Here is a 24,296-nt window from a genome sequence, read left to right on the forward strand (position 1 = left end):
AATGGCACAGGGGGACATGGGCGTGGCGTGGGGACAGACCCAGTGACACAGGGCCCCCCACGTGTCACGGCGACAAGACCCAGCGACACAGGGGACCCAGCGAGACCGGGTGCCACCCCCTGGCCCGGTGCCACCCCTGGGTGTGTCACCCCCCGTGACAGGGGGGACCCCGGCCCAGCGCCGGGCCTGGACCACGTGACGCTCTGCCCCCACCCCCCCCCGCGTGTCCGCGTCCCCCCGTGTCCCCTCCAACACACGTGACACCGAGCCCCCACGTGACACCTCCGCCAGGCACTCAGGGGTTAACACCCCCCCACCCCGGCCGCCGCCGATTGGCCAGCACAGCAGCCAATCGGAAAGGCGCACTGGCGCGGGCCCCGCCTCCGCCGGGGGGCGGGCCGGGCTGTCTCCATGCCTCGGCGCAACCAATGAGAAGGAGCCGCCGCCGCGCTCGGCGGCTCGTGATTGGCCATCGTCCTGGTGGAGGGGCGGGACCAGCCCCGCCCCGCCGCTCCTCTCAAAGGCAAGGGGCGGGGCAATGCCCGCCAGTGCCCGCCCCCTGCCCCCGCCGCGCCCCACGCGTGTCCCTGCGGGTCCCCAGCCGGGGGTCGGTCCCACAGGCCCAGTCCCGCACCCCCGGGCACGCCCGTACCCCGGAACGCCCAGAGCCCCCAAATCCCCCCTGCGCCCCCAAACACCCCCTGCACCCCATGACGGCCCCCCCAAACGCCCCCCACCCCTAAATGGCCCCGCCCACCCCAATGTCCCCTGCACCCCTGGCCCCCCACCCTGACTCTCCCCTGCGTCCCCAAATAAGCCCCGTACCCCGATCACGCCCCCGCACCCCCTCCGGCGGGTGCGCGGCGCCTTTAAGGGGGTGGACACCATCGCCGCGAAGCCCCGCCCAGCCCAGCCCCGGTCCTGCTTCCGGTTCCGGTTCCGGCCCGGCCCGGCCCATGGCCGCCCCCGCCGCCGCCCGCCCCTAGGGCTCCCCCGTCCGGGCCCGGCCCGGCCCGGCCCCGGCTCCGCCTTCGTGCGCCCGGGCCCGGCCATGAGCCGCTGGTAGCGGCCGCGCCCGGTGCGCCCGGCCCGGCCCGGGCCTGCCCGAGCCCCGCCGGCCCCGAGCCTCCCCCGGCCCCGAGCCCCGGCCCCGCGGGTCAAGATGTCTTCGCGCTCCGCCCTGGCGGCGGGGAACGAGCGGAACGCGGACACAGTGAGTGGGAGGGCCGGGTTGTACCGGGGGGGCCCGGGTTTGTACCGGAGGGGCACCGGGAGGGGTCGGCTGGTACCGGGGGGAGCCCCGGGGTAGGGGGGGGCGGGTTGTACGGGGGTGGAGGGGCACAGGGCAGGTGTGGCACCACCGGTAAGCGGGAACGGGGTGTGTGGGGGGATACTGGTGTCACTGGGGGACGCCGGTGACCCCACGGCCGGGAAGGGGGCACACCGGGGCCAGCAGAGCCCCCGGTCACCGTCGGGGGCACCCGGGCGGGAGACCCGGGCGTGCGGGCACCCGCGGGCGAGGCCAGGACGCGGCCCCGGAGCCGGTCAGGCCGGATCCGTCCCCACCCCGCCGGCCGGGGCAGCGTCCCTCCCCGGGGGCCTTTGGGTGCTGGGGAGGCACCCTGTGATGAGCTGGGGGGCTCAGCAGTACCGGGCACCCCTGTGATGAGCTGGGGGGCTCAGCAGTACCGGGCACCCCTGTGATGAGCTGGGGGGCTCAGCAGTACCGGGCACCCCTGTGATGAGCTGGGGGGGCTCAGCAGCACGGGCATCCCCTGTGATGAGCTGGGGGGTCTCAGCAACATCATTCCCCTGTGATGAGCTGGGGGGTCTCAGAGGCAGCAAGCACTCCTGTGATGAGCTGGGGGGGGTCTCAGAGGCAGCAGGCACTCCTGTGATGAGCTGGGGGGGGGTCTCAGCAGCACTATCCCCTCTGTGATGAGCTGGGGCATCTCAGCAGTCCCAGTCACTCCTGTGATGATCTGAGGGGGGGTCTCAGCTGCCTGTCCCCCTCCCTCCCCAGCTCACGGGCCTGGGGGGCAGTCGCTCGGAGAAGGGCTCGGCCTGGTCCAGCCGCTCGCTGGGCGCCCGCTGCCGCAACTCCATCGCCTCCTGCCCCGAGGAGCAGCCCCACATCGGCAACTACCGCCTGCTGCGCACCATCGGCAAGGGCAACTTCGCCAAGGTCAAGCTGGCCCGGCACATCCTCACTGGCCGTGAGGTGGGGGCTGCATGCGGGGGTCCTGGGGGGTCCCTGGGGGAGATGGGAGGGAGCGGGAGGGCAGTTGGAGGGAGATGAGGGGGCCTGGGGTGAGTTTGAAGGGTCCTGGGGGGCAATTGGAAGGAGCTGGGGGGCAACCTGGGAAAGAAATGGGGGCCCTGGGGTAGGTGGGTGCACCCAGGGGGCTTATGGGGGGCCTGGGGGGAGCTGGGCTCCCCTGGGGGGGCAACTGGGAGGAGAATTGCAATGCTGGGAGGAGACGGGTGCCCACGGTGGAGGGGTCTGGGGGTAAGCAGCAGCGCTGCCCCGGCCATGTCCCCCTCTCACCCCCCCGCTTCCTTCCCAGGTGGCCATAAAAATCATCGACAAGACGCAGCTGAACCCCACCAGCCTCCAGAAGGTGGGGAGCACCCGGGGCGGGGGGCACAGGGTGGGGGGCACCCCTCTGGGCACAGTGAGTGGAGGGTCTCGGCCCCCCCACTAATGCCTTTGCCCCCCCTGCATGCAGCTCTTCCGGGAAGTTCGCATCATGAAGGGGCTGAACCACCCCAATATTGGTGAGCGGGGCCCCCACACTGGGGACAAGGGGGGCAGCCGTGGGGCGGGGGGTGGCACCCATGGGTGCCCATGCTGACCCCCCCACCCCTCCGCAGTGAAACTGTTTGAGGTCATCGAGACGGAGAAGACGTTGTACCTGGTGATGGAGTACGCCAGCGCCGGTGAGGCCCCCCGCCCCGGGCACCCTGATCCCCCCGTGGGTGCCGCACACCTCCCCAGGGGCTGTGACCCACCTGGGTGTGCCCTGGGGTGCTGGGCTGGGGTTAGGGGGTGCACCTGAGGGTCTAGTGGGGGGCACGGTGCCCACCTTCTGGGGAGGGGGTTGGGCTGGGGGGTGCTGTGCCTGGGGTGGGGGGGGTGCGGGCACCCATGGGTGTCCCTGCAGGCGAAGTGTTCGACTACCTCGTGTCCCACGGGAGGATGAAGGAGAAGGAGGCGCGGGCCAAGTTCAGACAGGTGAGGGGCCCTGGGGGCACCAGGACATGGTGGGGGGCTGAGGACAGTGTTGGGGGACTGGCATGGGGCTGGGGACATTGTAGGGAGCTGGCATGGGGGGGATGTGGTGCTGTGGGTTGCCTTGGGGCTGGGGATGTGGCAAGGGGCTGGCACAGAGTGGGGGGATGTGGCACTGTGGCGGTATGGGGCTGGGGATGTTGCGGCAGAGGGGTGGCCGTGGGGGAGGGCTGGCATGTGGCAGCCACACGTGGGCAGGATCGATATCCCCCCCCCCCCAGGCCACTGGCTGCAGCATCGATCGGGGTGGGACAAGAGGCTGAGGGGGGGAACTGTGGGGTGGCCACTGGTGGCAGTGGGAACAGTGGGCACTGGTGGCACCCTGCTGACGCTCGCCCCGTCCCCAGATCGTCTCGGCTGTGCACTACTGCCACCAGAAAAACATCGTCCACCGGGACCTCAAGGTGGGACCCAGCTGCCCTGTGGTGTCCCCTGCCAGGGGTGGCACCGGGCAGGGGGCCATGGGGTGCCCCGTGGTGGCACTGCCCCATACCGTGCCTTTCCTGGTGTCCCTGTGCCATGTGGGGTGCCTGGTATGGTGCCCGTCCCAGTGTTCCCATGCCTGATGTAGTGGCCATTCCATTATCCTCATCCTGGTATCTCTGTCCCTGACATGGTCCCCATCCCACCGTCCCCATCCCACTGTCCCCATGCCTGGTGTGGTGCCTGTCCCAGCATCTCCATGCTGGACATGGTGTCCATCCCAGCATCCCCGTCCTGGCGTCTCTGTGCCCGACGTGGTGCCTGTCCCAGTGGCTCTGTGCCGGGCACGGTGCCCATCTTGCCATCCCCATGCCCGTCCTGGTGCCTGCAGGCGGAGAACCTGCTGCTGGACGCCGACGCCAACATCAAGATCGCCGACTTCGGGTTCAGCAACGAGTTCACGCTGGGCTCCAAGCTGGACACCTTCTGCGGGTCCCCCCCGTATGCTGCCCCCGAGCTCTTCCAGGGCAAGAAGTACGACGGCCCCGAGGTCGACATCTGGAGCCTGGGCGTCATCCTCTACACCCTGGTCAGCGGCTCCCTGCCCTTTGATGGCCACAACCTCAAGGTGGGCAGCGGGGCAGGGCGGCATCCCCTCCTGTCACCTGGCCCTGTGCGTGTCCCGTCCCTGGCTGGGGATGGGAATCGTCCCGTCCCCCTGCTCAGCTGGGGACAGTGCCCATCCCAGATCCCTGCCTGTGGGGCAGTGCTGGTCCTGTGCCCGTCCTTGTGCCCAGGGGCACAGTGCCCATCCTGTCCCCATGCCCGTGGTGGGGACCGTGTCCGTCCCATCCCAGGGCCTGGTGGTGCCCACCCTGACCTACGCGTGTCCCCCGTCCCAGGAGCTGCGGGAGCGGGTGCTGCGGGGCAAGTACCGGGTGCCCTTTTACATGTCGACCGACTGCGAGAACATCCTGCGCCGGTTCCTGGTCCTGAACCCGGCCAAGCGCTGCACCCTCGAGGTGAGGGCAGTCCTGTGGGGGCACAGGGGGGACACAGGGCTCGGGGAGGGCACAGGGCCGGGGCTGGCACAGCTGGGATGGGCACCGTCCCAGCCCGATGGGGCATGTCTCCTGGCCACTGCGCTCCCCACCCTGTGGGCTCCCCCAGGGCTGCCTCCCCCTTCCCGATGCTCTTAATTAGCCTAATTACAAGCTGGCAGCAGCCATGGGTGGGCGGGCAAGGGCAGGATGCAGCTAGCCATGCCCTGGCTGTAGCTGATGGCAGGGGCCGAGCACTCCAGGGTGGCATTGGGGTGGGTAAGCCAGCTGGGGAGGGTGCTCTGTGCCTGCCGTGTGCTCATGGCACCCCCGGTGGCACCTGTGTCACTGCTGGTGGCACCCGTGTCACCCTACCGGTGCCCGCTGCTGTCCTGCAGCAAATCATGAAGGACAAGTGGATCAACATTGGCTACGAGGGCGACGAGCTGAAGCCCTACAAGGAGCCTGAGGAGGACTTTGGGGATGCCAAGCGCATCGGTGAGGGCACAGTGCCACCCTGGCACCCCGGAGTGGGGGTCTGCCGCACCCCAGGGACCAGCCGTCCCTGCTCACCGTCCCTGCTCCCCGCAGAGGTGATGGTGGGCATGGGCTACACCCGGGAGGAGATCAAGGAGTCCCTGAGCAACCAGAAGTACAACGAGGTGACGGCCACCTACCTCCTGCTGGGCAGGAAGAATGAGGTGAGGTGACAACGCGGTGGCGCTGCCGTCCACGCCCCGGGACGCCGGGCAGGGCCGGTGACGGGCGCTGCCGGCCACAGGTGGAGGCAGGTGAGTCACGTACGGGCAGCAGCCTCTCCCTGGCCCGGGTGCGGGCACCCAGCGAGGCGGCCAACGGCACCGGCAAGGCATCCTCACATGGCAAGAGCCAGCGCGGTGCCACCACCTACCACCGGCAGCGGCGGCACAGCGACTTCTGTGAGTGTCCCGTGTCCCCTGGCCTGTCCCAGGGTGGGCAGCCTGTCCCATGTCTGCAGGGGCTGGGTGGGCATCCTGCTTGTGGGGTGCAGAGTAGAGTGGGCTCCCTGCCCGTGGGGTTCAGGGCGGGCTGGGCATCCAGTCCTATGGCCGTGGGGTGCAAGGCAGGGTGGGCTCCATGCCCATGGGGTGGAGGGCAGGGTGGGCACCCTCTCCCACATCCTATAGGGGGCCGGTCCGGCCGTGCCCTACAGAAATACCCCCCCCGCCAGCACAGCGGGCAGGACCCTCGCACCCTGCCTGACGTCCCCTGCCCGCAGGCGGCCCCTCGCCGGTGCCCATGCACCCCAAGCGCAGCCCCACCAGCGCGGGCGACGCAGAGCTGAAGGAGGAGCGCATGCCTGCCCGCAAGGCCAGCTGTAGCGTGGTGGGCAGCGGGCGCGGGATGCCCCCCTCCAGCCCCATGGTCAGCAGCGCCAACAACCCCAACAAGTCTGAGATCCCCGACCGGCACAAGGACGGTGCCATCAACACGGTGGGCATGGGGCTGGGGGCACGCCTCGGGGTGGCGGATGCTCCTGGGGCTTGGGGAGCAGGGGTGGGGGGCACCCGTGGGGCTGGGAGATGGGAGTATGGGCACCCGTGGGACTGGGGAGCAGGCGGTGGGTACCTGTGGAGCTGGGGGAGCAGGCTGCAGGCCCCCCGGGGCCACATGGACAGGGTGCAGGTGCCCGTGGGGCTGAGGAATCAGGCTGGGGGCCCCCCTGGGACTGGGGGATCAGTGCGGGGGGGCACCCCGGTGCTGATGGCGGCAGGTGCCCGGTGCCTTGCAGAACAACCTCCCCTCGAGTGTGATGGCGCGCAGGAACACCTACGTCTGCACCGAGCGCCCGGGTGCCGACCGCCACTCGCTGCTGCAGAACGGCAAGGAGAACAGGTAGGGTGGCGGGCGACCCTCGGGGGGGGTCCCATCCTATCTCCCCCGCCCGCCACTACAATGCCTCCCTCCTTCCCCTCCCCACAGCTCCGTCGCTGGCCGGGTGCCCCCGGCGTCACCCTCCAGCCACAGCATTGCCGCCGCCTCCTCGGAGCGGGCCCGCCTGGCGCGGGGCACCACCGTCCGCAGCACCTTCCACGGCGGGCAAGTGCGGGATCGGCGAACGGGGGGGGGTCCCAACGGGCCCCCCGCCTCCCCGACGCTGGCACCCGAGGCCTTGCCGCTGCCCCAGAGCCGCTCGCGGGCCACCTCCAACCTCTTCAGCAAGCTGACCTCCAAGCTGACCCGCAGGTGAGGGGGCCGCGGGCACCGTGCCCGCCCTGCCGGCGCTGCCCTCGCCTTCCTCACTCCTTCTTCTCTCTTCCAGGGTCACTCTTGACCCCTCTAAGCGGCAGAGCTCTAATAGGTGCGTCTCGGGCACCCCCACGCCTCCAGGAGCCAAAATCAGTAAGTGCCCGGTGTCACCGGCGCCCATCGCGGTGCCACTGGTGCTTGTCCCAGTGCCGCCAGCGCTCAACCCGGTGTTTGTCCCGGTGCATGTCTCCATGCTGCCGGTGTTCATCCCGGTGTCCACCCCAGCACCTGTCCCGGTGCTGCCGGTGTTTGTCCCAGTGCCCGTCCCAGTACCACCAGCGTCTACCCTGGAGCCTGTCTCGGTGCCACCAGTGTTTGTCCTGGTGCCTGTCCCAGTTCCACTGACACCTGTCCTGGTGCCGCTGGTGCCCATCCTAGTGCCGCCAGTGCCTGTTCCAGTGCTGCCAGCGCCCACCCCAGTGCCGTTCTGGCCCTGACCTGGTGCTGCCAGTGCCTGTCCCGGTGCTGCTGGCACCTACCCCAGTGCCTGTCCTTGTGCCTGTCCCAGTGCCACCGGCGCACAGCCCGGTACCCGTCCCGGTGCCTGTCCCAGTGCTCCTGGTGCCTGTCCTGGTGCCACCAGCACCCTCTCCTGGTGCTGCCGGCGCCTGCCTTGCTTTACTCCTGTCCCTTCTCTCTTTCTGCCTCTCAGCCTTTGCTGCCGCTGGGGGGGTTGGGGGGGGCAGGTTAGGGTGGTGCCCCCCCCTAAAATAGGTGTGAGCTTGGTGGGGGTGATGCCCCCCAATGTGGACATGGTGCCCCCCAAATTGGGCACAGCTTTGAGGGGGGGGAGGTGCCCCTCCAAAAGAGGCATGACCTGGGGGTGGGAGATCCCCCCCCAGATTGGAGGTGCTGCCTTCCCCCCCAAATGGGCATCACCTTGGGGGAGATGATGTGCCCTGAGATGGGGGATGGTGCCCCCCAAATTCAGCATTACCTTGGGGGGGATGCCCCCCCCCAATGGGTGTGGTGCCCCCCCCAAAATGGGTATGACCCTGGGTATGCCTTAAATCAGGGGCAGTGCCCCCCAAAATTGGGGTGGTGCCCATCCCAAGGGGCATGACCTTTGCAGATGATGTCCCCTAAATTGGGGCTGTGCCTCCCCAAATTTGGCACAGCTTTGGGGTGGGGCACAGGGACCCCACAATGGAGACCATACCCCCACATCAGCCATGGGGCTGGTGGCAATGACCCTGAAAGAGGGGTAGTGCCCCCCAAAATGGGTGCAGAACTGGGGGGGAGCTTGGTGCCACCCATGGTGGGCAGAGCCCCCAGCCCCCCCTGACATGCGTGTCCCCCTCCCCAGGGTCGCAGACGAACCTGAGAGAATCGGGGGACCTGCGCTCACAAGGTGGGTGCTGATGCCCCTGGGTGCCCCCAACCCATGGGTGCTCCCCAGGGTGGGCAGCCCCATGCCCTAGCCACCCTTCCCCGTGCCTCATAGCCCCCTGCCCACCCCATGCCCCCCTTTCCCCCCACAGTTGCCATCTACCTTGGGATCAAAAGGAAGCCGAACCCCGGCTGCTCCGATGCCCCTGGCATGTGAAGGTGACGAGTGCCCGGCCGGCCGAGGCGGTGATGGCGGCACTGCGGCAGGCCACCCTCTCGGCCGGCTGCCGTGCGCGCCAGCCCCAGCCCTTCCTGCTCTCCTGCACCCACGACCGGGGCCCCAGCGAGCACTTCTGCCATTTCGAGGCCGAGGTTTGCCGGCTCCAGCGCCTCGGCCTCCACGGCGTGCTCTTCCGGCGCCTGGCCGGCACTGCTGGCGCTTTCCGTGCCACCTTGGCACGTGTGGCCGGTCAGCTCCAGCTCTAGGGACCTGCCGGAGCTGGGACCCCCGCCTCGAGGGCTGCATCTCTCCTGGGGGATGCACTGGAGCTGGGACCCGGGGCTGCACTGGCGTTGAGATCACCCCCAGCGTGGGTCAGATCCAGCACCTGGGGCTGTGTCGGCGCTGGGATCCCCCCCTTTCCCCCCCCAAGGATGCACCAGATATGGCACCTGGGGCTGCATTGGTGCTGGGACCCCCCAAGGATGCACTGGATCCAGCACCCAGGGCTGTGGCGGGGCTGGGGCCCCTCGTGCCTGCAGCAGATGCACTGGATGCACTGGATCTGGCACCTAGGGCTGCATTGGCACCAGGACCTCCCCCAGGGGCTGCACCAGATCCAGGACTCCCACCCTGGGGGCTGCATCAGCACTGGGACAACCTCCCCCCCCCCCCCGGGAGCTGTATCAGCACCAGCACCGGGGGTCTGCAATGGATCCAGGCCCCCTGAGGGATGCCAACAGCTCTGGGGACTGTCCCCCCCCCCCCGGGGGGGGCTGCCTCGGCTCCAGCAGCCCCTCGGGGACATCAGCACCAGCAGCCGGGGGCTCGTGGCAGCTTGGGGATCTGGGGTGCCCCCAGGGCTCCCCCAGGCGTCACTGGCTCCTGACCCCTGGGTGCTCCGGGACCCCTTGGCTATCTGTGGGGCCATTGGATCTGGGACCCCAGCAGCCCCTGACTCTGGGACCTTGGGGACATCAGTGCCAAGACCTTGAGGTCCACCAGCTCTGGGACCCCAGGAACTACCAGCTTGGGGACCTTGTGGACATCGGCTCTGGGACTTTAGGGTCCACCAGCTTGGGGACCTTGGGGACATCGGCTCTGGGACTTTGGGGTCCCCCAGCTTCCAGATTTGGGGCTCTACATCACCTCCAGCCCTCTGGATCCCCACCCCTCGGTCCCCAGAGCTGTGGCTGCATCCCACTGTTCCCCAGAGCCCCCCTGGGGACTGTCCCCCAGCCCTGTACAGCCTGTAAATATGGCCCTGGGCCCCAGGGCTCTGGTGTTCTCTCCCCCCCCCCCCCCCCCTCCTCCCGGCACATTTTTAAGTTATTCCTGCCCCAGTCTGTACCCCGACCCTCCCCCCCCCAATAAACATAGGAAACCCATCGGCGTCGGCACCCATCAGTACCAGGACCCTCGGCACCGGGACCCCCTCCCTCCATCACGACCCTGGGGTGTGGGCAGAGTTAAGGTGAAGCTGCCCCTTGTAGGCCGGGAGGGGCTACAAAGGCACCCTAGGGTGGGGGGGGGGGCATCCCCCTTGCTTGGGTGGGGACGCCCCTGTGTGTTCCACCCCCCCGCCCAGACGTGTGGGTTCACGGTGGCGACCAGCAGCGTTTATTGAGGCCAGTCCTGGGGGGTGCCTGAGGTGGGTCCCCTATTTTTGGGCGGGGATCATGTCGTCGATGGGCTGGTTCTGCTCCAGCTTCTTCTCCATCTCCACCATCAGCTTCACCCCGTCCACCACCATCTGCACCTGCTCCACCTCCGAGAAGCCCAGGCGGTCGGCGTTGGAGATGTCAAAGACGGCGCCCACGGCTGCCGTGTCCACCCCACCTGGGGGGGAAGGACGGGGGCATCAGCACCCCATGGCACCTGCCATGCACCCCACGACACCCGTGTCTCCATGCCCACCCGTGCCCCCTGTCCCCACGTCCCCCTGTGCCCACCTGTGCCACGCTTCTGGAGGCGGAGGCGCTTGAGGATCTCCTCGAACTTGGGGTGCTGGCTGAGCTTGGGCAGGCGGACGTGGACGCCCCCCCGCAGCCCCGTCCCCAGGTTGGAAGGACAGGTCAGGATGTAGCCCAAGTGCTCCGTCCACATGAAGGGGTGGCCCGCCTTCTTGAAGATCTCCTCAATCTGGGTGGGGGGACATGTGGGACCGAGTCCCCACCTGCCACCGTCCTGACCCCCAGCTGGGGAGGACCGCTGCCACCACCCTCCTGGGACACCCCTGCGCCCAAAATGTGCCCTCATCCCCATGTCCCCACCATGCCCCAATGTCCCTCGTGTCCTCCCGTGTCCCCACTACGCCCCTCAATGTCCCCCACTGCCCCCTGACTCCAGTGTCCCCATTGTGCCCATGTCTCCAAGATCCTCCATGTCCCTTGTATCACCCCCATGTCCTCCTGTGTCCCCAAAGCTCCCCATGCCCCCAAGACCCTCCATGTCCCCATGTGTCTCCAAAGCCCCCCGTATCCCGCTGTGTGCCCCATGCCCCCGCAACCCTCCATGTGCCCCATATCGCCACGTGTCCCCAAGCCCCTCATGTTCCCAAGACGCTCCATGTCCCCCACATCCTCCCTTGTCCTCCAAGGGCCCAATGTCCCCGACATCCCACTATGTCCCTCCCTGTCCCCTCCCCGGGCTCTGGCCCACCTTCTTGAGGCCGACGCAGAAGCGCCTGAACACCTCCTTCATATTCCCCCCTTTCTCCATGGAGATGACGCGGAGGTGGTCCTCCTCGTTCACCCACACCAGGAAGGTCTTGTTGTCATTGTGCCTGCGGGGGGGACGTGCACATGACACCCCCTCAGTGGTGGCCTGGGGACCCAGGCATCCAGGCACCCCCATATTCATCTGGGTGGCCCCTACATGCCCCCCCTCCCCCAAGGTGGGAGCCACATATGTGGGTGCCCCCTGCACCCCCCTAAGTGGGACCCAGGTGTCTGAGTGGCCCCTAACTGCCCCCCCCAGGGTGGGACCCCAACACTTGGGTGCCCCCGGGTGGGATCTCGATCTGTGGGTGCCCCTTTGCACCCCTCCCAGGCAGGGTCCCCACCACATGGGTGCCCCCAGCACCCCCCCCCGGGTGGGACCCTCCCCTCTGGGTGCCCCTTGCTCCCCTCCCAGCTGGGGTCCCCAACACGTGGGTGCCCCCAGCATCCCCCCCCCCGGGTGGGACCCTGCGGCCTGGGTGCCCTCGGGGATGCCCCACCAGATGCCGCGGGCGTCGGGCCAGTCCCGGGCCATGCCCGAGGCCAGCAGCAGGGGCGAGACCGGCTTGTCGAAGAGGAAATGGTCGTCGATGAGCTGCTGCTGCTCCTGCTCCGTCATGGCCTTCAGCGGGTAGTACCGGCCCTTGAACTCCCCCTCCAGGCTGTTCAGGGCTGCCGGGGGGGCGGGGTCAGGGCTCGGCCTCGCCCAGGACACGCCCACCCACCGGCAGACCCCGCCCGCCCATCATCAGACCACGCCCAGCGACCACGCCCGCGACACCTGCTACATGTGCCCTTTGCCGCGCTCACACGCTGGCCACGCCCACACACTCGTGCCACGCCCACCTCCACCCCAGCCCTCGGCCTCGCCCATATGGCACGCCCCCACCCAAACGCCACACCCACACGGGGCGTGGCCACAGGTACGTCACACACACGCGCGCGCGCGCACATCCACCCAGGCCCCTCCCACACCCCACAGCCACGCCCAAGCCATGCCGCCCCGTATCCACAAGCCACGCCCCTCTCCTCCAGGCCACACCCAGAGATCTGTGCCCGCCCACACGCAGCGCACTAGCCCCGCCCCCCACTGAGCAGCAGCCCCCATCTCCTGCGGCTGGCCACGCCCCTGCTGCAAGCCTCGCCCCAACGGGCCACGCCCCGACAGGCCACGCCCCTCACCGCTGACAGACAGCTTCTCGATGGCACGGCGCTCCCCCCGGCTGCAGTGGGGGGGCAGCGAGTAGCCCTTGATGCTGCGCCCCGTGCGCACCCGGCTGCTCAGCACGTACTTGGGGTCCAGGTCGTCCCCCCCCTGTCCGAAACGTCAGTGGGACCCGGGGTCCGGGCACCCCAATTCCCCCCTCCCCTTCACCCACCACCCCAGGAGGGGCCCATGTCCCTTTGTCCCCATGGCTCAAGAGGGACCCAGGGGTCCGGGCACCCCAATTCCCCCCTCCCTTCACCCACCACCCCAGGAGGGGCCCATGTCCCTTTGTCCCCATGGCTCAAGAGGGACCCAGGGGTCCGGGCACCCCAATTCCCCCCTCCCCTTCACCCACCACCCCAGGAGGGGCCCATGTCCCTTTGTCCCCATGGCTCAAGAGGGACCCAGGGGTCCGGGCACCCCAATTCCCCCTCCCCTTCACCCACCACCCCAGGAGGGGCCCATGTCCCTTTGTCCCCATGGCTCAAGAGGGCCCCAGGGGTCCGGGCACCCCAATTCCCCCCTCCCCTTCACCCACCACCCCAGGAGGGGCCCATGTCCCTTTGTCCCCACAACCCAGGTGTCCAGGAGCCTGAGACCCACACCCATCACTCTCTCACCAAGAGAGACCCAGCTCAAGAGAGACCCAGGGGTCCGGGCACCCCACAACCCCCATCCCCATCATCCTACCAGCCCCTCCCCCCAGTTGGGACCCATGTCCCCATGGCCCAGAAGGGACCTAGGCATCCAGCTGCCCGCCCCCCCCTCCCCCCCCCCAGGAACACCCAGGCATCCGGGACCTTGAGGTTCTCGTGGTTGAGGTCCGTGCGGTGCTTATCGGTGGGTTTGTAGCCACCATGGCGGTCCTGGATCACTGGGTCGAAGAGCTCCTTGAAGACCTCGTAGGACTCCTCGTCCCCGGCCACGCAGCCCACCGTCATGATGAAGGGGTGGCCTGGGGGGGGGGGGGGTGTCAGGGGCGGCTGGCACAGTACCGGGGTAGGGCATGGCACGCATTGACATGGGGACAGGGCACTGAGAATGGGTATGGCACTGCAAACAGGGCACAGGGGACAGGGCATCGGCACCCAGTATGGCACTGGGGAGACGGCAGTGGGCACGGGGCAGGGCACCGAGGCGGGGCACGGCACTGGGGACAGGGCACCAGGAATGGGTATGGCAGTGGGGACAGGGCACTGGCACCCAGTATGGCACTGGGGGCAGGACTCTGGCACTGGGCACAGCACTGGGGACAGGGTACGGGGCACCCAGTATGGCACTGGGGCAGGGCATGGCACTGGGGACAGGGCACTGGCATTGGGCATGGCACCAGGCACCAGCACCCAGTATGGTACTGGGGACTATGCACCAGCACTGGGCATGGCACTGGGGATATGGCTCTGGCACTGGGCACCCAGCACGGCACTGGGAACTGGGCACTGGGAACCCAGTCTGGCACTGGGGACAGGGCTCCAGGTCCCAGTATAGCACTGGAGACAGGGCTCTGGCACTGGACATGGCTCTGGGGACCCAGTATGGCACTGGGGTTGGGGGTCTGGCACTCTGGGGTGACCCAGAAGCCACCACATCCCCTGGCACCAGCCCAGAGCACCCCGTGGGCGGGCAGGGGACCCCGTACCGTCACCCACCAGGGTTGTCGACGCCGGTCTGGATGACGTCATCGAGGGTGAAGCCGCTGGGGGTCTCCTTGTCGCGCAGGCGCTGGTAGATGGCAGGGGTGAGGACCTTGGCCATGTGGTTGTTGTGCTGGGAGAGGTCCGGGAACTCCTCCTCCGCCGAGAACTTCAGCTTGTACTTGTTGTGGGTGTTGCTGAACGGCATGGTGGGGCTGCGGGGAGAGGCGGTGGGCACTGGGGTGGCACGGCGAGGGCGTGGGGCACGGTATGGGGCCCAGCATGGCACTCGTAATGGCATGGCGTAGAGCGTGACGCATGGCATGGGGCATGAGGCATGGGGCATGGGGCACGGCATGGGGCATGGCACGGCACAGGGGACATGGCACAGGGGACACGGCCCTGCCCAGGGCATGGGGCACGGCCCGGCCATGGGGACACGGGGGACAGGAGGGCACTAGGACCCGGGGGGGTCTCTACGGGGCCCGCCCCCCCCGGGGGGCGTATTCATGGAGGCGGGGCTATAGCGGGCGTGTCCCCTGGGCGGGGCCGAAGTGGGTGTGGCAGGGCGGGGCCAGCCCGGGCCGGGCCATGTTTGGCCGGGACGGAGCCGGGGCTATTTATAGCCCGGAGGGAGCCGAGGACCAGAGCGGAGCGGGGGCCGGGACCGACCCGCTCCGGGGCCCGGCGTGGGCCCGGCGGTACCGGGGGGATCCCGGTCCCGGTGACACCCGGTCCTGGTGGCACCGGGCATTTGGTTCGGTCCCGGTGGCACCGGGGGTGGGGGGGCCTCGGTCCGGTCCCGGTCCCGGAGGGTCCGGTCGGTCCCGACTCGGGTGGTACCGGAGGGTCCGGTCCCAGTTTGGCCCTGGTGGCACCAGGAGGGTCCGGTCCCTCTCTGGGCGGTCCCGGGGAAGCCCATCCCGGCGGGGTCGGACTCCGGTGGGGTCCATCCCGATGGGGTCCCGGTGGGGTCCATCCCGGTGGGGTCCCGGTGGGGTTCCCGGTGGGTCCCGGCAGGGCCGGGGTTACCTTGAGCAGCGCGGGCGGAGCGGGTCGGGTCGGGTCGGGCCGGTACCGGCGGAACAGGCGGCGGGGAGCGGGGCCGGCACCGGCTTTTATCCCCCCCCCCGGCCCCGCCCGGCTCCGGGGGCACCGGGGGGGGCTCCGAACCGGGCGGGGGCCGGGCCCTGCCGGAGCCACCCCCGGGGACGGGGAGACCCTCCGGCCCCCCCCGGAGCTGCCCCCTCGGTGTCGGGTGTCCGGTGGGCGCCCGGCCCGGCACCTGCCGCAGCCACGGAGAGGGGTGCGCTGGGCTACCGGCACCCCCCGGTACACCGGCACCCCTTACCCCCCGCGCCATTTTGCATTGCAGGGTGCACCGGGCACCCCGTTCTGCAGGGCCCCGCGCGGCGCCCAGGGCCCCTTGCACCCCCTCTGTGCACCCCCGTGCTGCGCTGCACCCCCGCACGGGGCCACCCCCCCGCTGCGCGTTGCCCGTTGTTGCACGCTGCGTGTTGCACGCTGCGCGTTGCACGCTGCATGCTGCACGTTGCCCGTTGCACGTTGCCCGTTGCACGTTGCCCGTTGTTGCACGCTGCGCGTTGCACGCTGCACCCAGAGGGCCGCAGAGCAGCACCCTGCACCCACTCTTGCGGCCCACCCAGCGCCCTGCACGGCCCCACGGGCTGCAGTGGGTGCTGGTGGGTGGGTGCTGCGGGTGCCGCCGCGGCGGGTGCGCGGCCTTGGCTGACCTTGACCCGCCACGGCTCCGGTCACCCTGCCGCTGGTTGCCCGCCCAGGGCCTGGCTGCAACTGGGAGCACTGGGAGCAACTTGGGGCGGGGGGGGGGGCAGAGCCAGGCAGGGGCACTGCAGAGGGATGCGGGGCAGGAGCAGTGGGGGGCCCCCATCCTGGGGTGGGGGCACCCAGCACCCCCAAATCAGTGCCGGGACCTGTCCAGGGAGGTGCCGGGGTGGGGGCACCCACCCTTTGCCCCCATCCCCACTCTGAGGTGGCCTGGCTGTCCCCGGCCCCCTCCTGGTGTGGGGGTCAGGGTGGGGGACACCCAGGGGTGGGTGACCCTGGGTGGATCCGCTGGATCAGGGCAATTCAAGCTGGCCCCCCCCATCCCGACACCCGGTATTTTTAGGCTGGATCTGGTTACCCAGCCGGATCTGGTGTCGGCGCTGGGGGACCCCAGCGGGGGGCATGGGACAGGCGGCAGGGACGCTGGGGTGGCACCCATGGGTGGGGCGGGGGCCGCCACCGGAGCCCTTCACTGGAGCCCCCCGGGGTGCTGGGGGGGAATCCTGGTGGAGGGCCTCACTGCACCCCAACATCAGCACCCTGGGGGGCATGGAGGGGTGTGACACCCCCCTATAGCTCTGGGGGTGCCCCATGCCCGTAGGGTGCTCCACAGATCCAGGGGACCCCATACCCTTGGGGTGCCCTAGAGTCTGGGGGGGCCCATGGTCCGTGGGACCCTGGCCATGGGCTGCAGAGGGACCCCAAATACATGGGCAGTGGGGAGGGGGTGACCTTGGCCACGGGGCGTCCCCCAGCCCTGGGGATGGCCGAGGGGGTGGCCCGAGACGTGGGTGCCCCATTACTGGGGATGCAGGGGGGGGGCCATGTCACTGCTCCCACCCCCCTTTCCCACCCCAGTGACCGTGGCCCCCCCAGGCAGGGTAAGTTGGGGGTCCCCAGTGGTGAACAAAGGGGTGCAGCGATGCAGGGATTGCCGAGCCGGGGGGGTCCTGCTTTATTGGGGGAGGCGTACAAAAAATAAGCGGGTGAGGTGTCCCTGCATGGCTGGGGGTCAGGGGGCAGCGCCCGGCGGGGCCCCACAGGGTGCCGGTTGTGGTGGGGGATCCAAATCCTGCTCCGAGTGTGTTGGGGGGATCCAGGTCCTGCTCTGAGCACGTGTTGGGGGGTCTGGATCCTGCTCTCGGCACGGAGGGGGGATCCGGATCCTGCTCCAAGTGAGTTGTGGGGATCCCGGTCTTGCTCGAGCATGCAGGGGGGGATCAGGTCCTGCTCCGAGCACGTGAAGGGGATCTGGTTCCCACCCCAAGCACATCGGGGGATCTAGTTCCTGCCCCGGGCACGTGGGGGGGGTCCAGGTCCCACTCCGAGAGCATGGAGGGGCTCCAGGTCCCACCCTGAGCATGTGGGGGGGGTCTAGGTCCCACCTCGGGCACACGGGGGGGGATCCAGGTCCCACTCCGAGCGCGTTGGGGGGCTCCAGGTCCCACCCCAAGCGCATGGAGGGATCCGGGTCCCATCTTGAGCAGACAGAGGGGGGCTCTGGGTCCCGCTCCAAGCATAGCGGGGGCCACATGGGGGGGGGGTCACCCCGCGCCCACCCTCCCGGCCAGCTCACACCTGCTGAGCGATCTGCTCAATCCGCTGCAGAACCTCCTCCGACTGCAGCTGCTCCAGCGTCAGCAGGGACAGCCCCAGCTGGTCCTCCTGTGCCGGAAGGGGGTGAGCCGGGGGTCCGCAGCCCCGCCAGCGCCGGGGGGGGACCTCGGGGGGGACTCCTTTACCTGGTGGAAGGGCTGAGCCATCTGGCGCAGGAAGAACTTGGCCACCTGCACCGCCTCGTCCACCGTCAGGTTGAGGTTGGCGTCGGTGATGTGCTCCTGGATCCACCGCGGCAGCTTCCCCCGCTTGTCCGCCCGGGCGAAGCGCTGCGGGGGAGACGTGGGGTGGAAGCTGGAGGATCCTACAGCCGCCCCCCAAAACCCGTCCCTCCCATCCCGGTACCCACCTTGTCGGCGAAGACCATGAGGCCGTAGTCGGTTTTGCCGCGCAGGGCCCGGCCGACGCACTGGGCGGCGTGGCGCATGGCATCGAAGGTGAGGAAATCATTCTCCCGGATCTGGAACTGGTCCCGGAGGTATTCCAGCCGGGCCTGGGGGGGGGCGCGGACACGATGGGTGCCCCACGGGTGTCCTGGCCGTGGGGCGCCCCGCTGGTCCCCAGGGAGCTCAGCTGTACCCACGGGTGTCCCACTGTGTCCCCAGGGTGCTCAGCTGTGCCCCGTGGGTGCCTCACGACAGCCCTGGGACACCTCGTCGTGTCCCCAAAACGCCCAGGGTGTCCCTGGCGTGCCTGGCTCTGCACCATGGGGTGCCCCCGGGGTGCCCGGCTCTGCGCGCCGGGTGCCCCGCTGTCCCCGTGGGTCCCCTGGGGTTCCCGCTCACCTTCAGGATGCGGCTCTGGGTGTAGACGTAGGGCACCCCGAACATGATGACAGCTCTGCCGTAGTGGTGCACTGGGTGGGAGGGGTGAAACGGGGGGCGCTCAGGGTGCTTTGTCACCCACCACTGCATCCCCCCGCCACCGCGTCCCCAAGCCGGGCTGGCCCCTCACCAAAATCGATGCCTTCCGACACTTTGCCGCGGGCCACAGAGAGCAGGATGGCACCCCGGCCATTCTCGCAGGCCTGCGAACAGCCGCCACGTCACCGGGAGGGGTGGCACCGGTGACGGTGACACCCCGGGGCGCTGCCACCCACCTCCTGGTACTTCTCCAGGGCCATGCTGGTCTCAGCCCCATCCTGGGTCTCGATGAAGATGAGCTTGTTCCGCTGGATGTTCTCCAGGATGCCCTGCCACGGCGGGGGGTCAGGGGACCCGAGAGGACACCGCGGGGACACCAGGGGGGTCGGGGGACGCCCTGGGGGACAGGCAGGGACGTACCTGCTCGTACCAGGAGGCCACGATGTTCTCCATGTACTGGTAGCTGGTGAAGAAGGCGACGATGCCGTCGGGGACCACGGCCGACAGCTCCAGCAGCAGGTTCCCGTAGTTGCGGATGACAGCTGGGGGGGGGTGTCACTGCGGGGCACCCCCGGCCCCTCAAAGTCCCCTCCGCACCCCGAATCTCCCTGTCATCCCCAGCCCGACATCCCCCCGGCCCCATTTCTGTCCTGCCCCGGGTTCCCCTACCCCAGTTCTGGCCCCAAGCCTGGTCACTCCACCCCTATAACCCCATCCCCATCCTTGTCCCCCCCAGCCCCATAACCCCGTCCCCGTCCCCAACCCCGTCCCCCTCAGCCCCATAACCCCATCCCTGTCCCCTCCCCAAGCCCCATAACCCTGTCCCTGTCCCCTCCCCAAGCCCTATAACCCCATCCCCAGGCCCTCCCCCAGCCCTATATCCCCCCGTCCCCATCCCTGTCGCCCCCAGCCCCATAACCCAGTCCCTGTCCCTGTCCCCCCCTCCGTCCCCGTCCCCTACCAATGTCCTCGCGTGTCTCAAACTTGGAGCTGATGGCCACCTGGTCATTGCCACGACCCACAATCTGCGAGGGACAGGGATGCCGGTGAGACGGGGGTCCCCGACCGTCCCCAGATCTGGTGCCGGGTCCCCCCAGCGCTCCCCGCTCACCATGGGGCACAGGCAGGTCCGGGCCAGCGTCATGGTGAAAGTCGCCATGGTGACGGGGCGGAAATCCAGGATTTTGGGGTAAATGTCCAGTGGGGAGAGAGTCTGGGGGGGACAGAGGGGATGTGGGGATGGGGTCACCCGATGGGCCCCGGAGGGAGGACACTGGGGGACATGGTGGGGGGGACATGGGAAGGGCGGACACGGGGGACATGGGGGATACAGGGGAACATGGGGGACATGGTGGGGGGGACATGGGAAGGGGGAACAGGGGGGACACGGGGGATACAGAGGGACACAGGGGACATGGCAGGGGGGACATGGGGGACACGGTGGACACACGAGGGACACAGGGGACGGGGGGGTCATGGGGACTCACCCCTGACGTGATGATGACTGACTGGAAGCGCTCGAAGACGGGTTTGATGGCGATGGAGGCATCCATGCAGCTGGGGACACACGCACACCCCTGGGGTGACGCTGCCACTGCCCCCCACGTCCCCCCAGCGTCTCTGTCCCCGCCCAGCATCTCTGTGTCCCCCCCTGACACCCCCCACGCCCCCCCTGTGCCCACACCTGAAGTGCAGGATGGGGTTGGCGATGGTGGGGGTCCTGTCGTCGAAGGGCTCGATGATGATGGTGAAACCTGGGCGGGGGGCACCCTCAGTGCCAGCTGGGGCAGGGGGGGCACCCAGCACCCCCCCAAGCAGGACACAGGGTGCCCCCCCACCAAGGGTGCTCATCCACCCACCCCAAGGGGGCTTATGAACCGTCCCACCACCCACGGGTGCCAGTCCCCACACCGGGGGGGCTCAGGCGGGTGCTCAGGCACTGTCCCCCCCCTCGCCCCAGGAGGACCCGGGCCCCGGCTGACCCTTGGCGTAGGTGCTGACGAGGGTGGCGAAGTTGGCGACGAGGGTGATGGCGGAGAAGTCGGCCACGTCCACGATCTCCAGCGTCCGCAGCAGCGAGTGCAGCCGCTCTGCACAGAACCTGGGGGGGACATTACCCGGGGCGGGGGGACTCACGTCATCTTGGGGGGGACACGTCACCCTGGGCCGGGGAGACGTGTCATCCCAGGGATGTCATGCCACCCTGAGGAGGGGAAATGCCACCTCTGGGGGGACACGGTCATCCCAGGGAGGGGAGACACCACGCTGGGGGGGTCACAGACCACCCTGGAGGTGGAACAGGACCCGGGGAGGGGACACGACACCCTGGGGGGGGGAGCAACCCCTTGGGGGGGTCGCAGGCCATGCTGCAGCGGACACAGCACCCTGGGAGGGTCACAGGCCACCCTGGTGGGGAGACACAGGACCCTGGGGAGGGGACATCGGACCCTGGAGAGGGGACGCAGCATCCTTGGAGGGGGAAAGCAACCTCCTGGGGGGGGTCACAGGCCCTACCCCCTGTGACCTTGCAGGCAGGTCCCTTTGTGGGGGGGACGACCCCCCCGCCCCGACTCACCGCAGGGGCTTGCGCTCGATGCAGACCTTCTCGTAGAGGTCCTTGAGGAAGGCGGGGGGGCTCTCCTGCACCACCCGCGGCCCCCGCACCCGCGCCCGCAAGTAGGCGACGAACCGCTTCAGGAACCCCACGAAATGCTCGGCCGTCCGGATGCTGCCGGGAACCGCCTCTGCGGGGGGGACACACACCGGGGGGCTCAGATGGGGACCCCCCAGCACTCCCCCCCCCTTCAAGGAGGGGCTCGGGGACCCCCAGGGTGCCTGCGCTCGGCTGGAGGGGAGGTTGGGGGGTACCAGAGGCTGGTGTAGGGCTGGGGGCACCCCAAAGGGATCCCAAGGGCTGGGGGGGGGTCCCCACAGCCAGGAGGGTTTCGGGGACCCCCATGCTCGGCTGGAGCAGAGATCAGAGAGCACCGGAGGCTGGTGTGGGTCTGGGGGCACCCCAAAGGGCTCGGGATGGTCCCCACCCCAAAAGGGGGCTCAGAAACCCCTGTGCTCATCCAGCATGGAAATGAGGGGGGGCTGGGGGGCACCCCAAAAGAGAGGCCGCCCCCCCACCACACCCTGCAGGATCTCGTCCGGCAGCACGGGGTTGGCAAGGTAGAGGTCGGTCTCCCGCGCCATGCTGGCCTCCCGCAGCCCCTCCACCAGGCGCCGGTACTCGTCTGCCAGCCGCCGCGCGTCCGTCTCCTTGATCCTGCGGCAGAGGGGGACGGGGGGGACGTGGTGATGGGGAGGGGACAACAACGCGGACAATGAGGGGGAGGTGAGGGGGGAACAATGGGGGGGAGGTGAGGGGGGGACACGCGCTCACTTTTGGATGGTGGCCTGAAGCGTGGCCACGTTGGCCTGGCAGCGGTCCAGCGTCCGGCGCGTGATGTTCACCCCCATGGAGTCGATGCAAACGTTGTCTGCAGGGACGGGGGACAGTGTCACCCCACCCCGGGTGACCCAGGGGACAGCGGGTGACACCCCAAAAATGGGTTCAGGGGGATGCTGACCAATGTTGTGGGCCTCATCGAAGACCACGACTGACTTCCTGGCCAGCTCCTTGGAGACCAGGTCGGCGATTTTGGGGTCCAGCAGGTAGTGGTAGCTGTAGACAACGATGTTGGCGTGGAGGATCTGCCGGGGGGGACACATGGGGACATTGAGAACCCTTTAGGGACAGATGAGCCACCCTAGAGCCCATCCCGGCCCCCAGACTCCCCCATACCGAGTAGCGGGCGAGGAAATAAGGGCACCAGCCCTTCTGGCGGCCGTGGGCCTTCAGGTCGTCCAGGTTGTAGATGCCGTAGGGGATGGGCACCTCGCGCCCATGGGTGTCGAAATCCTGGGGGGAGACCCCCGGGGGGGAGGCTGGAGGTCCCCGGGGAGACCCCGGGGGGGTGGGGGGAGCTGGGGGCAGGGGGAGGCACCCTGAGGTGGGGGGTGCCGTGGTGGGGGCAGAGGATTGGGGAAGGGGGATATGGGTGCAGGGCAGAGGTAGGCTGTGGCTGGGGGGCACGCTAGGGAGGTGGGGGGGTGGATGGGGAATGAGGGGGACCCCAGGGTGCTGGGGAGCTGGGGCACCCAATGGTGCTCGGGAGCTGGATAGGGAGTAGAGGGGCCCCAGGGTGCTGGGGACCCAGCTAGGGGATGGGGGGCACCCAATGGTGCTGGGGAGCCGGACAGGGAGTGGGGGCACCCCAGGGTGCCGGGAGCTGTTGGGGGCACCACAAGGCACCCAGGAGGTGGCAGGAGACTGGGGGGCACACCCGGGGGTCCCCAGGTGCCATTGGGGCCCCCTGGGCGGGGGAAGGCAGGACACCCTTGGGTGCCCGTCAGGGGCAGGGGGACCCCTGGCTGCCCGTCAGGGGATCGGGGGGATCCCTCACCTCGAAGAAGCGGCAGGCGGGCAGGGATCCGTCACGCTGGTGCTGCGCCCGCACGTAGGAGGCCGTCAGGCTCAGGCACCGGCTGTCCACCTCCTTCCCGAAGCGCAGCGAGGACACCTGCACCCCCGCGGTCACCCCGCTGTCACTGTGTCCCCCCAGGATCGCCCCTCCGCTGCCCCCAGTGGATCCCACCCGGTCCCCTGCCCACCTCGGGGTGGATGCAGAGGTTCTTCCTGGAGCTCAGCGCCAGCCCCAGGAACGGCACCTTCTCCCCCAGCTCCTTCTCGTAGAAATCCATCAGCTTCCGCAGCTCCTCGATCACCTGCGGCGGCAAGGCTCAGACGGATCCCTCGGGATCCCTTCCGGGATCTGCTCCCCCCACCTCTCCCCCAGCTCCTCATCCCACCTTCTCAATCTCCGGCACCGTGCGGGAGCAGTAGATGAGTTTGGTGACGTCCAGCGGCCGGGCCTGGGGACAGAGGTGATGCTAGGATCTGCGGGGCTGGGACCGGCCAGGATCCGCCGGGATCGGGCACCGGCACTCACCCGCTGATAGGCGACGATGAGCGACAGCAACGACACCGTCTTCCCGGTCCCCGAGGGCATCTCCAGCACACCGTGGCCCTGCGAGAGCAGCGGCGTCACCCCGGCGGGGATGTCCCCGGGGTGGGTGGATCCCAGCCCGCCGGGGATCGCCAGATCCCGCTGTACCTTGGCGTCCAAGGTCCTCTTGAGCTCCAGCATGTAGGAGAACTGCTCGGGGTAGATGTAGTCATAGGGGAAGTAGACCAGGAGGCCGTCGATGTTGAGCCTGCGGAGAGGCCAGGGCAAGGAGGGTTCCCACAAGGGATCCCGCCAGATCCCACCCCAGCGGGGCGGACCCTGCCAGACCCCGCTGTGCCCTGGGACCGGCGTGCCCCGGCCCAGCCGTGCCGTCCCCCCCTCGGCAGGCCGGTGACGGCGGCCGGGATCTGGTGGGCGGCGGGGTCCGGCGGGGGGGCCACGGTCCTGGGGCGGCCCCGGGGAGCCACTGCCGGTCTCAGCTCTCCACCACTGCCCTGGCAGGGATCCGCTCCGCGGCCGAGACTGCCAGGGATCACCGGGGATCCCGGTCCTCCCGTGGGCCCGGCACCCCCCGGGATACGTCGGGGACCCGGCCCTCCCGCGGCCGCCCCCCCCGCCGCGATCCCGGCCCCCGGGATCCCCCCGGGATCCCCCCGCCCCTCCCCGCTCACTTCATGGCTCCCGCCGCTCCCACACGCCACCGCCTCCAACGCGGCCCCGCCCCCCCAGTCCCCACCTCGGTCAGCTCCACCCTCCCATTGGCCGACGCGCTCCCGCCGCCCCGCCCTCTCCCTTCCGATTGGCGACGCGCACTGCCCATCAGGCGCGGGGGCGTGGC

General features: G+C 69.4%; 3 protein-coding genes across 5 annotated transcripts; 1 reads left to right on the forward strand and 2 right to left on the reverse strand.

Annotated features, from left to right (window-relative positions):
* The first annotated feature begins 931 nt into the window (after positions 1-931).
* MARK4 (microtubule affinity regulating kinase 4) lies at positions 932-9,940 on the forward strand. Of its 2 annotated transcripts, XM_072848756.1 has the most exons (18): positions 932-1,213; positions 2,024-2,221; positions 2,568-2,621; positions 2,730-2,778; positions 2,875-2,940; positions 3,165-3,235; positions 3,640-3,696; positions 4,107-4,343; positions 4,618-4,737; positions 5,154-5,253; positions 5,347-5,456; positions 5,537-5,693; positions 6,014-6,228; positions 6,527-6,630; positions 6,718-6,981; positions 7,058-7,137; positions 8,351-8,395; positions 8,526-8,743. In XM_072848756.1, the coding sequence occupies exons 1-18, from the start codon at positions 1,163-1,165 to the stop codon at positions 8,588-8,590; spliced, it is 2,043 nt and encodes a 680-aa protein (XP_072704857.1). In that variant the 5' UTR covers positions 932-1,162; the 3' UTR covers positions 8,591-8,743. The 2 variants fall into 2 exon arrangements, with proteins under 2 accessions (XP_072704857.1, XP_072704856.1); XM_072848755.1 differs by lacking the exon at positions 7,058-7,137 and having other exon boundaries at positions 8,526-9,940.
* Positions 9,941-10,197: 257 nt separating this feature from the next.
* Positions 10,198-14,362, reverse strand: CKM (creatine kinase, M-type). The gene is made up of 7 exons (XM_072848867.1): positions 14,170-14,362; positions 13,321-13,475; positions 12,496-12,628; positions 11,814-11,985; positions 11,255-11,378; positions 10,546-10,735; positions 10,198-10,432 (listed from the first exon to the last, which is right to left on the reverse strand). The coding sequence occupies exons 1-7, from the start codon at positions 14,360-14,362 to the stop codon at positions 10,254-10,256; spliced, it is 1,146 nt and encodes a 381-aa protein (XP_072704968.1). The 3' UTR covers positions 10,198-10,253.
* A 2,594-nt stretch (positions 14,363-16,956) lies between these two features.
* ERCC2 (ERCC excision repair 2, TFIIH core complex helicase subunit) lies at positions 16,957-24,167 on the reverse strand. Of its 2 annotated transcripts, XM_072848866.1 has the most exons (23): positions 24,130-24,167; positions 23,606-23,705; positions 23,441-23,518; positions 23,301-23,363; positions 23,103-23,216; positions 22,895-23,011; positions 22,234-22,350; positions 22,019-22,142; positions 21,832-21,928; positions 21,581-21,714; positions 21,019-21,187; positions 20,426-20,544; positions 20,128-20,197; positions 19,931-20,000; positions 19,555-19,656; positions 19,405-19,468; positions 18,864-18,985; positions 18,680-18,772; positions 18,535-18,607; positions 18,366-18,436; positions 17,930-18,073; positions 17,706-17,849; positions 16,957-17,628 (listed from the first exon to the last, which is right to left on the reverse strand). In XM_072848866.1, the coding sequence occupies exons 1-23, from the start codon at positions 24,132-24,134 to the stop codon at positions 17,536-17,538; spliced, it is 2,283 nt and encodes a 760-aa protein (XP_072704967.1). In that variant the 5' UTR covers positions 24,135-24,167; the 3' UTR covers positions 16,957-17,535. The 2 variants fall into 2 exon arrangements, 1 of the variants encoding a protein (XP_072704967.1); XR_012039994.1 differs by lacking the exons at positions 16,957-17,628; positions 17,706-17,849; positions 17,930-18,073; ... (2 more) ...; positions 18,680-18,772; positions 20,128-20,197 and having other exon boundaries at positions 18,910-18,985.
* Positions 24,168-24,296: the final 129 nt, after the last annotated feature.

Source organism: Ciconia boyciana, chromosome 33 (assembly GCF_034638445.1).
Source record: "Ciconia boyciana chromosome 33, ASM3463844v1, whole genome shotgun sequence".
Lineage (NCBI taxonomy): Eukaryota > Metazoa > Chordata > Aves > Ciconiiformes > Ciconiidae > Ciconia > Ciconia boyciana.

Bases quoted from the DNA above. Each gene is read 5' to 3' on its own strand.
- ERCC2 (XM_072848866.1), bottom strand. The intron at 23,217-23,300 runs GTGGGATGAGGA...TTGCCGCCGCAG, and splicing joins CGGTGCCGGAGATTGAGAAG to GTGATCGAGGAGCTGCGGAA. The intron at 17,850-17,929 runs GTGGGTACCGGG...TCTCCCCCGCAG, and splicing joins TCATGGTCTTCGCCGACAAG to CGCTTCGCCCGGGCGGACAA.
- CKM (XM_072848867.1), bottom strand. From the start codon at position 14,362: ATGCCGTTCAGCAACACCCACAACAAGTACAAGCTGAAGTTCTCGGCG. The intron at 12,629-13,320 runs GTCCCGGATGCC...CGTTTCGGACAG, and splicing joins TCAACCACGAGAACCTCAAG to GGGGGGGACGACCTGGACCC. The intron at 10,736-11,254 runs GTGGGCCAGAGC...CCCCCCACCCAG, and splicing joins TCTGCGTCGGCCTCAAGAAG to ATTGAGGAGATCTTCAAGAA.
- MARK4 (XM_072848755.1), top strand. From the start codon at position 1,163: ATGTCTTCGCGCTCCGCCCTGGCGGCGGGGAACGAGCGGAACGCGGAC. The intron at 4,344-4,617 runs GTGGGCAGCGGG...CCCCCGTCCCAG, and splicing joins TTGATGGCCACAACCTCAAG to GAGCTGCGGGAGCGGGTGCT. The intron at 4,738-5,153 runs GTGAGGGCAGTC...GCTGTCCTGCAG, and splicing joins CCAAGCGCTGCACCCTCGAG to CAAATCATGAAGGACAAGTG.